General features: G+C 32.4%; 1 protein-coding gene across 1 annotated transcript; it reads right to left on the bottom strand.

Moving 5' to 3' along the window:
- Positions 1–4,691: 4,691 nt before the first annotated feature.
- On the bottom strand, positions 4,692–11,142 carry LOC108818976 (VAN3-binding protein). The gene is made up of 7 exons (XM_018591945.2): positions 10,764–11,142; positions 10,249–10,353; positions 8,304–8,748; positions 7,987–8,211; positions 6,045–6,094; positions 5,626–5,683; positions 4,692–5,170 (listed from the first exon to the last, which is right to left on the bottom strand). Exons 1-7 carry the CDS (start codon positions 11,049–11,051, stop codon positions 4,962–4,964), a joined length of 1,380 nt encoding a protein of 459 aa, XP_018447447.1. The 5' UTR covers positions 11,052–11,142; the 3' UTR covers positions 4,692–4,961.
- Between the last annotated feature and the right edge of the window lie 38 nt (positions 11,143–11,180).

The following is an 11,180-nucleotide window of genomic DNA, read 5'->3' as shown; positions in this document are numbered from 1 at the left end:
GGTGTCATGGTCGGTTACGTTGATCGCTAACCATAGCCAATAGATTGGATCAAGGGGTACTAGTCGCCAAAGGTTGCGTGTTGCCAAGAGTCATGAGTTACCAAAGGTTGTGAGATACCAAAGGATGCAAGTAACCTAAAGGTACAAGATACCAAGGGTTGCAAGTATCAAAGGGTACGAGGACCAAACGGTACCAATGACCAAAGGGTGCATTGTGATCCAAAAGCGAATGTACGGTGATCCAAGATCTGCGATCATGTCGTGATCCAAGAGGTACGAACGTGTCGTGATCCAAGAGGTACGAACGTGTCGTGATCCAAAAGGTACGAACGTATCATGATCCATGGGATGTGTACGGGTCGTGACCGAAAGGATACAAACGGGTCGGGACCGAAAGGGTACGAACGGAACGAGACCAAAAAGGGTACGAGTGATTCGATTGATATAAGGACACCATTTGCATTGTGTTGGGCATGGACTCACACGATGGCAGTGAGTTGTCAGTTAGGTCAATACATGAGTGTAAGGAAATAGCGAAGGCCTTAATGGCTAGTGCAATCCATACATCATGATTGATGTCTGAACCATGATCCATGGTTAATGGATGGATGGTTCTACCCGCAAGGGCTAAGTGGGATATCTTACGATCAACCTCGGGTTGGTGAGTAAGATAGGCGCCATATGCCTTATGTAGGGCATGGACCCACATGATGGCAATGGAAGGCCGGTTATGTCAGTACATGCTAAGTAGACGATGGCTTATCATGATTAAGGGTCGGTTCATGTTCCATGACGGTGGTTCGATGGCCGAGTACTAGTATAGATAGTCACGTTGCTGGAGTATGAGCATTGATGTGATTATCCAAGATGTCAACCTCAGGGTTGATAACTTCGGGATTGGCTAAGAGTCATGACGAAGTGAATGGCCAGTATTATGTGTCGTTGACCATAAGTACTAAGCCTAAGTGTGAATGTTCAAGGAAGGCCGTGTAAGGATTGATTATGGTTGAGTATGGATGACCTGACCATAGGAAATGGAACAAGGTGTCGAAACTAACCTGATTAACGAATACATCGGTTGGTATGAACATGTCATATCTTTGTCTGGGTTAAGTCCCAAGGCCGGTCAGGCCAGATGAAGACTCATGGAATCCAAAGTCATGTGAGGATGGTTGGTTGATTGACTTAGGATTATGATGGGCTTTGTTAGTCCAAAAGAAGGACTTGGTACTATTGCCTATAAGGCAAGGGAGTGTGCATGAGCCAAAAAGGGGCCAGATGCATATCTCTTAACCGTTCGAAGACTTCTCAAAGGTTACTTATGTCTGTGGGGATGGTTGGTTGAATGACTAAGTACCAAGGGGAGCTGTTTTATGCAGGAATCAAGATAAGGGCTTTAATTAAGATCATTGAGTGATCGTGGTCCAGTACACAAGCAAGTGTAGTTCAAGTCAATGGTGGTCCGATGAGCTAACCAGCTCCGTAGATGTGGCCAAGGTAAGATCTAGCTATGTTTGCATAGATCGAGATAGAATGGTTTAGGGGAATGGAACCTCAAAATCGTATGACTTAGTTTGGGTTTAGGATTGACCTTTAAGCTGATTGGTAGTTGAGTAAACTGACCAAGGCTAAGGTGATTCTACCAGACAAGTGTTAGATTGGTTTTAGACCAATGGTTAATTAGAGAATATTCCGCTGTGTATCTGTTGAAATGATCTAAGCTATGAATGACAAATGAAGTCTTTAGCTAAGGTCTAAGTTAGCCCTCGCCTTTAGGCGATATTATAAATAAAGGGCGAAAAATTAAGAGGTTCGGCCAGGAAGTGGACCGAGCGACGTGAGGCGTTGACCGCGGCCTAGTCGGCCGGGATCGGGTCTTACACAAATCCTATAGTTTTAGGTGATATTCTAGAGTAGTTTAACAAAAATCACCTAAATCTCTGCAACTTATTAAAATCATCTAAAATTCCGTTAAAAATCAAATCACCTCAAATGTAGAATTGAATACATCCCCCTAATTTCATTTGTATAATTATGAACAGTGACTGAAGAAACGTACATGTTTGATTTGTGCAGGATGTGGGGCTGCGAGTGCGTGGGTCGGGTACAAAGGATGAATCAGTGAGTCAGGAACTGTTTCTCCTTTGGTAGGGACATTTATCATCCATTAATGGGCCTCGCATATAATAGCCCATCTACATCTTTCGTTCTTCGCTTGTTAGAATACAATCTAGCATAATATTTGTTTAATTGGTTTTAGAGATGGAGACAAGAAAAAACTAGAACGGTAGCAAAACTAGGGCCGGAAAAAAAATCCCCCTGAAAAAGTAGTATTGAGTACGAAATACACTACCTTACGCAAAACACACTAGAGTAGGTGAGAAATACATTTATTTTTAAGCATCACATAAAGTAAAATGTAGAACAAGTTATGGCAGATAATCTAGATAAGGTATATCATTGAGTTGTCGTTATATTTCGTTATCAAGCTCATCTTTCTTCATTATAACGTAAAGAATTTTAGCGTTTTTAGATTATACAAGAAAAGTTAATTTACGTTATATACCTTAAAATATTTATGTATAAAACTTAGTATCCGATTTCTAAACTAACTAGATAACCAGAATAAATATTCTAACTGTACCTAGAAGATAAAATAATATGATTCCACTTAAAAAATAAAACATATATATTGTCATACATATGTTTCCAATCGTTTTCATTTCTTCCCATTTTTAAAATTCAGTTATGGTATTTTTCCCCTTAAAATGATAAAACATGTCTAAAATTGCCAAAATATAAGAAGTCTTATTGGAACCAATAAAAATTGAAAGTATCATTTTTTCCAATTTTTTCTTCTTTTTATATTTTTCTTAATTGAGTTTTGCAGCAATAATTGACAAAAAGGAAACATATTTGATGTTCCCAATAAATATGGAAAATTTACCTATGAAATAATAAAAGGGAAATTGAGATATATAACTACAAAAAAACCCATAATTAAGTATCTAACAAAAAAAAATACCTTCATTATTCTTACAATATATACTATATTGCCTATTTCACCCGGTTAAAGAAACATTAAAATATTTTCTTCTTCTTCAGTCACCACCTACCACCGTTCTTCTTACATCATCACCTTGTCTTTTGTCACTGTTTTAATTTGATCATCTCTAGATCCATCTCCAGATTTACACTGTATTTTGTATTTATAGTTTCTTTAACCACCGTTTTTTCTATAGTCATTACCTTTTTTATTAAATTAGTTTGTTCATATTCACGTTCATCACTGAGTCATCATCACCACATCCACCTCCAAATCTTTAGCTTCATTACAGTCAAGATGCCTTCAATTCTCTTTTTTCACAGCATCGATTCTTGTCAAATTTATTGAAATATTCTATACTATTTCATTTGTTACTATTCTATCTGAACAATGTTTCATATTATGTACTATTAGAATATTTTGAGATTTGGATGAGGGTTTATAGTTTCTTTTAGGGTATAGTGATTAGTGTTTGGATTTAGTTTATGGAAGGTTTAGGTTGATGTTGGGGTAAACATTATTTCCTTCCTTATAATCATAGAAATTTCACAATAAGAACAATATGTACTATGTTTTTTTCATTTGTTACTATTCTATTTTAATAATACTTCATACTATATTCTCTTTTAATATTTTGATATTTGGAGTAGGGTTTATATATCTTTTTAGAGTTTAGTGATTTGTGTTTTGGGTTTAGTTTACGGAAGATTTGGGTGGAATTTTGGGTAAGCATTACCTCATTCCCTATAATCATATTTGTTACTATTCTATTTTGATAATTCTTCATATTATGTACTATATGCATATTTTGATATTTTGGGTTAGGGTTTATATTTTCTTTTAGGATTTAGTGATTAGTGTTTTGGGTTTAGTTTATAAAAGTTTTGGATTGACGTTGGGGTAAAAATTACCTCATTTCCTGCAAACGTAAACATTTCAAAACTGAACAATATGTACAATGATATTTCTTTGTTACTATTTGTCATATGTTTATATTTGGGTTTAGAATTTACATTTCTTTTTAAGGATTAGTGATTATGTACTATATTGCTAAATTGTCTGTCATAAAAGTTATGTTTATGCTATTTGTCAATTTTGGAAATAAATAGTATAATATATTCACTCTTTTTCAAATTAGATGTTGTTTTAGAGCAAAATTTTTGTTTCACAATAAGTGTCGTTTTATGATTTCAGTGCAAAAATTTATTGATTTTTTATTCTAAGCTATTTTCTATTGGTTGAAATATAGTTAGGTGTATTGGTAATGATGTTTTTATCTAGTAAATATACAAACTTAAATGTTTTATTAATCTGTGTGTCAAAGTCTAAAACGACAAGTAAAATAAAACGGAGAGAATATTTAAGCTACTTTTATGCTTTCACTAATGTGAACTATATCATTTACCATATTCTGTTCCATTTATGCCGTAGCACTATTGTCACCATCATCGTTGATATCAGAAACACCACTCTTTTAATAATAATTTTTATTTTGTTTTATTTAAATGACAAATGCTATTACCGTCAACTGGTTTACAAAATGGACAAAACGAGAAGAAATAGAAAAAAAAATGCTAGGAGATCAAATAATGCCAAATTAAGTGTATAATTTTAATTATGTCTCCAAAATTGGCTATCTCACCAATAAGTCCATAATAAAATATATACTTTTTGAAAAGATTTTAAAAAATCGTATACTTCGACTTTGTTTCTTATACAAATGACCATACACCCATAAACTTCGTTTGTCCAAACCAAGCGCTCCCCCACCTCTTGTTGAAACCTTGACTCGTAGGTCCATTACATTCCTATACCAACCCAAAAACATTATCTCAAAGCCCCTAAAGTTTCTCAGAGTTTTAGTTTGGCCCCATAAGTTAAACACACACACCCCAAACCGAAGCAGCTTTTTTATTCACATCCTAACTCTCCTCTCAGCAGCAATAAGAAGAAGCCTTGAAACACCATGTGTCCACATATCATACTCCCTCTGGCTCTTGCACTCGAATTCTACATCACCTCGCAGAACCGTCTTCAAACCAAAGTATCTCAGATCATCTCCTCCCTCTAGCAAATGTCGTCCGGACCAGGCCGGGACATTCTTGATCACTTCAAGCACAATGTCTGAAGAAAATTGGAACATAGTTACATTGAAGGAGTCTTCAAGTTCACATTCAAAAGAATAGAAAAAGGGTAAAAGATTGAGGGCCACTTTTGATTAGGTCTTATAAGTTACTTTAGTTAGACACTATTGCTTTTTTTTTCTTTTTTCTTCTCAAATCCCTAAATCCAAAGCAGACCCACATGAAATTTTTGAATTCTTTTTACCAGGTTCACATTATAATTGACTTATTGCTAGTAGATAGTGACAAAAAGTTAAAGCTTTCAGCTTTGGAACTATGAGAGATACAACCTAAATAATCGAAAAACATTATTTGCTTAAAACCCAACTAGAAGAATCATCTTTAATGTCTTGGAAGGAATTAGATAAATCTCCTATCAATCTTTTCAGGTTTTAAATTTTAAATCGTGTGTTAAGAAAAGAGATGTTATATGTAATAGTGTAGATAATCTCTTACTCTTTTTCTTCTTGGTAAAGGTTTTCCCAACATACTTGCTCTTCATCTTCAACATGACCTACAAGTTTAATAATCAAAACAATCAGAATTAAATATGATGATTGATTCTCAAAGAAGATTTTTGTCAAAAGATTCTCAAAGAAGATGCTTAAGCAAAAGACAAAATGTGGATCCCATAACTTCATTATCATCATCATTTTCTTAACGAATGCTTTTTTTTATTAGCTTTAGTTTTTTTCTGCTTTCTCTTCTTTTCCTGCCATTTGAAATATTTTCTGTGCGTTTAATATAACAAAGTTAAGTAAGCTAAAGATTCCCACTGATTCACAAATAATTCGACTCTCTTATATCTTGTCATCAGATCATCGATCATTTCTAAAGTGAAAAAGTTACGAGACACTATAAGAATAAACCTTTACCTGATTCATCTTGTTGATGTAAACAGAGACTATTTTCCAGTGAAGATCACCTGCAAAAGTAACAAAAAAGCATTAAACAAAAGATCCAAAAACTAAAACATAAACAAAAACTAGATTTGACTCGCACATTCGTGCGGATATATTTTTCATATTATAAATATATATATTTGATATTATTGTAAACATTTTAAATATATGATTTACATTTTAATGTTATATATTGTGTAACTTTATAATCTTATTGTTTAGGTCTTTTATTCAGCATTATTATTGGTTTATACTTTTTACTTTGTTATTCAACATTATTAATATATAACAATTTAAGTTTTATGCATTTTATACATACTAATATATTATTGAGTACAATACAATAATAATCTGAAATAATCAAATAAAAATCTCTTTTATTTTTAATTTATACAGTTTTCATACAATACATTTTTAAAATTTATTTAGTTATACTATATAAAGAATATTTATTTGATATAATTTATAATAACATGTTGTATTTAAAGATTAATTATCTATCATTTTAGTATATTGCATGCTTTTATAAATAACTATATTGTGCTGTTTAATTAATTTAGCAATATTATTTTGGTAAATTTTATATATAATAGCATCTATGATATAATTTTAGTAATTTTTATCGATATAAGATATTTTGGATGTTATGGTATTGAGTTTCTATGATTTTTTGTTACTAAATTAAGATTTTAAAATATTATACTACTTTCGATTTTTTACAATAGTATTTGTTTTTTTTGTTCCATTTTAAATTATTACACTCATTTATATTTTATATATTATTAAATTTGGAGTATTTTCACTTTGAGTTTAGAATATTTATTTTCAAAATCTTATATTTGGTCAAATGTACTTTGAAAGCACATAAATATTTTGAATTTGAAAGATTATATGACTGAGAAATGTTTTTGTGACTAAATTAATGCATTATTTTATAAAACTATTTTAAAATTTCGTGATAGTTTTTTCTCAAAAAAAAAATTTTTGTAATGAAAAAAATAAATTTGTATATTTTCTAAACTTATGATTTTATTTAACACAAAATGCAATAATACAATGTTCTAGGAAGTATTTCTGAATGATAAAAAAGCATGCAATAAGTCATACTTGTAATGAAAAAACATAGATACGAGTAGGTACCACAACATAAAATGTAAAAAGAGATAAGATCATTCTCAACAAATATGTAGTTAAAACTGATTTTACATTAATATCTTTTGAATTATTATAATTTCTGATATCCTATTTTATAAATAACACATGAACTAAAAGTTAGTTATATACTATTATATTATCATTTTAGATAATATATTGTTTTAATTTTCAAATTAATTAAAATAATATATAGTTGTACATATAAAGTTTAACAAATGATACTATTTTGTATAAATATACATAGTTTAAGAATTTTAACCCTTTTTAATGGTGAATGTTTATTTAAATGAAAGCACTTTTAAAAATAATATAGGTTAGTTTACCAATTTTATCTAATTTTGTTTTATTTAATTCATATAGTACTTCAGTTTTGTTATAATACACTATTACATTTTTAAAAATAGCAAAGAATTTATTTTTTGTTTATGATAGAAATTTAATTAATATTAATTTATAATAATATTATATTAACAATTAACAAATAAATTATTGCATTAATTTTTAAAATATTTAAAAAATTTAATAAGATTTGGTTACTTTTTTCTCAATAGATTTTGTTATAATTAAAAATAAAATTTAAATCTATATTTCCTCAATCGATTTGTTAGACTAAAAATAATCTTTTTTTTTTTGAAACACTAAGAATATTCATTATGCCGTATTCAATAATCAATCAAACGATTCTACTAAGAGTTGTGTATAGTAGATAAAAAGTAAGATTAAAAATTAATATAGATAAAAAAGTGATAATTTTTGTTACCTTTGCGAGTACGTTTAAGAAGTTCACAACCTCTAGCGAGCCATTCTCGGCTACAAGTTCCCAAGAAATTATCTTCTTGTACAAGCTCGCCGCTGTGATTACTAACTGAGCTTCCATTGCTGCATCCTCGAGAAGTAGTGAGTCCTTTGTCCATTGGAATCACTGATGCAATGTTCCAAACTTCCTTCATGGCCCTTGCCTTCAATGTCGCCACTCCTCTTAACGCTGTACCACATACATCAGTTCTTAAATCAGATCTTACCACTTTATCAAGAAGTATTAGAACCCAAAATACAGATTCTTGAAAGTTACTGAACCTGTGGCTGCACCGGCGGTGAGTGTCATGATATCACCGGCAGAGCGAACATTGACGGCGGAGCTAATAACATAGGCCAAATGCTCCTTTTCAGCTCCCATCACTTCAGCAGCCTCCACACACTGGGCAGCCACAAGAGTCGCGGCTGAAGCAACAGCCATGTCGGTTTTAGCCGTCTGCTCATCCTTCCCAGAGCTCGAAGACGCGGCGGTGGCTGCCGCGATAGCAGCTACAGCTGCGGCCACACCGGCGACGGAGACAGCAGCGTGAATCTGAGCGTTGTGTGCTCGAATCTCCTCTTTCTTCTTCTCCCTCCGGTCCTTAAGCCACCGTCCTACCGTCTTGGATTGTGTAGCTGTGGCGGTTATAGGTCCCAGAGTAGTCGCAGTTGAACGGAACTGGGAGTTTATGTTGTTCAGTGAAGTGTTGTTTGCTCGACAAAACCGCTGCATAGTAAGTTAAATTAGGGATTCGCCAGAAATGGATAAAGAAACTAACGAAGCAAAATCTAAAACAAGAAAAATCTTTGAAGCGTGATGAACAAGAAAAGGACAAAAATCAAATCTAGTAAGGGTGTTTGCTTTATCACAGTGTCACTAAAATAATAATAAAAATAAACAGCCTATATTTGTTTCATAATATAAATTCGTTTAGTTAAAAAAAATTAAAATGTTATTTTATATAAATATAATATTATAAAATAAAAATATTTTATTCACAAATTAGTACTAAATATATAAATTAAGTATAATTTAATATATTATAAATTTTACAGTAGAATTTATTATACGAGTCATCCCTCGTAGTAAATAAACTGCGGCTGTATCTTCCAGTATTTGACTTGCGTTAGAATGAACTATTTACAATGTTTGGATTCCCCAATAAAAAGATGAAAACACTTTTTTATCAATATAATTTATTATACAATATACTCCAGTAAAATAATGATATTCGGGTATGCTTGGATAGTATAGAATTATATACGATATGAAAACAATTTATATTATAAATAAAAATATTTATAACACAACTTATATTTACATTAAGGACTTTATTCCAATAAATAGTTGCACTTTTACCAAATACTATTTATTTGAAAAATAATCCTCGAAAAGCGTATTGGAGAAAAACATGATCTCTGGGTATGGTTGGGTAAAGAGAAAGGTATGTTATTTCACTGTCTCTCATGTACCCAAATTGTAGGCAGTAAAAACTGAAACTTTTTTGGAATATTATTTAGAGCATTTAGAGCATTATTATTTAACTTGAAACTGAAACATTTAGAGCATTATTATTGGGGATCTCTCCTTCCTAGTTTCTTCAAATACATATATGTGTATGTATCTATTATATAAGTGTATGTAATTGTGGAGTTATTTGATTTAAGAGAAACTCAACCAACAGTTTCCAATAGAGAAACTAAGAAGGAGAAACCCCCAATAATAATGCTCTTAGAGCATCTCCAACCCATTGCTATTTTCACCTCTATAATAACATTTAGAGATGAAAATGCTCCAACCCACCTCTATTTCTTCCTCTATTATAGAGATTTCTATTTTTTCCCCTATTTATAGAGGAAGAAATAGCAATCCTCTATTTTTTACTCTATAAAATAGAAATTGCTATTTTAGAAAAATACATTGGAGCATATCCCACCTCTATTATAGAGTTCCTCTATTTTAGAGGTGAAAATAGCAAAATACATTGGAGATGGTCATTGAGAGAAACACAAAAACAAAAGTTGGAGAATCTCAGAAAATGCTTCACTACTTAACAAGAAACCCAAAATTTTACCAAAATGTAAGTATATATAGTTTTTTTTTTTTGCCAAAAAATTTGTGTGAACAGTTTCGAACCCTGGTCTATAGCAAAATTAAACACTCCTTTTCCAACTGTGACAGCAGATTTCATTAAGTATATATAGTTAAATTGAGAACAATATAAACCTTGATATCGTCGATTTCTGGAGGAGGACTGTCGGTTAAAGAACCGTTGAGAGGACCACTGCTACTATGTGAAAGCCGACCAGATGTTCTTGGTGACACTTCTTGCTGCAAAAAGATGATGAAGATGAGACAAAAGGAGAATCAAGAAAGAGATGATGACAAAACACAAGAACTTGTGATTGTGTCTATAGGGACCCAGAAAGCGAGTGTGTAGATAGATATATCTAATCATAATCTTTTTTTTTCTTTCTTTTCTTGTGTGATTAATTATTATAATTATTGCGCGTGAATATTCTTTCACTAATAGATAAATTCATGAACAATTAGAGTCTAGATTTGAGGACAAGCCAGAAATCAAGAATCTGAGGTAAAAGTTGGCTTTGAGAACAAAAAGAAACTGAAAGAGATCAACTCTGTCAACATCTCACAGAAGTAAAAGTTGCTTAGGTTTGTCCGTAATTGCTTTGTTCTTATCTAAAACAAAAAAAAAAGAAGAAGAGGGAGAAGAGACTCACAGATTGAGACAAGATACGATCCATCACCATTTGAGAAGTCTCTGAAGAAGCGAATGAGAAAGGGTTTCCGGAGACAAGTCCGTTCTCCTCCGTATCACCGTCTCCGAGTATGGGTTCTTCTTCGGTTTTGGAGAGGAGGATCTGAGGATCAGGAGGTGTTAAAGCCTTCGATACTTCGAGAGCTGAGGCGTTCCAGGAGTGAGCGAGGAACTCCGTAGGCTCAAGCGGCGTCTCAGGTGGCCGGTAAACGGGATCGGGTCTCCATGTTGGAACCTTGGATCTTTTCATTTTAGACAGAGAGTGAAAGAAGAAAGGTAGTGGAGCGGGAGAGAGAGAGAAAGAGCGAGGGTGTGTGTGTGTTGGTTTGAAATGAAAGGTTGTCAATGGAGTGAAATTTATAATGACAAGTGACAACAA

This window comes from Raphanus sativus, chromosome 8 (assembly GCF_000801105.2).
Source record: "Raphanus sativus cultivar WK10039 chromosome 8, ASM80110v3, whole genome shotgun sequence".
Classification (NCBI taxonomy): domain Eukaryota; kingdom Viridiplantae; phylum Streptophyta; class Magnoliopsida; order Brassicales; family Brassicaceae; genus Raphanus; species Raphanus sativus.
Note: the sequence above shows the minus strand (reverse complement) of the source record. Positions and strands in the feature narration are given on the sequence as shown.

What these genes read in the sequence shown, in the direction of transcription:
- LOC108818976 (XM_018591945.2), bottom strand. Translation starts at nt 11,051, where the DNA reads ATGAAAAGATCCAAGGTTCCAACATGGAGACCCGATCCCGTTTACCGG. An exon ending in ATCGTATCTTGTCTCAATCT is followed by an intron (nt 10,354 to 10,763) that starts GTGAGTCTCTTC and finishes ATCTTTTTGCAG; the next exon opens with CAAGAAGTGTCACCAAGAAC. An exon ending in TCTTAAACGTACTCGCAAAG is followed by an intron (nt 6,095 to 7,986) that starts GTAACAAAAATT and finishes TTACTTTTGCAG; the next exon opens with GTGATCTTCACTGGAAAATA.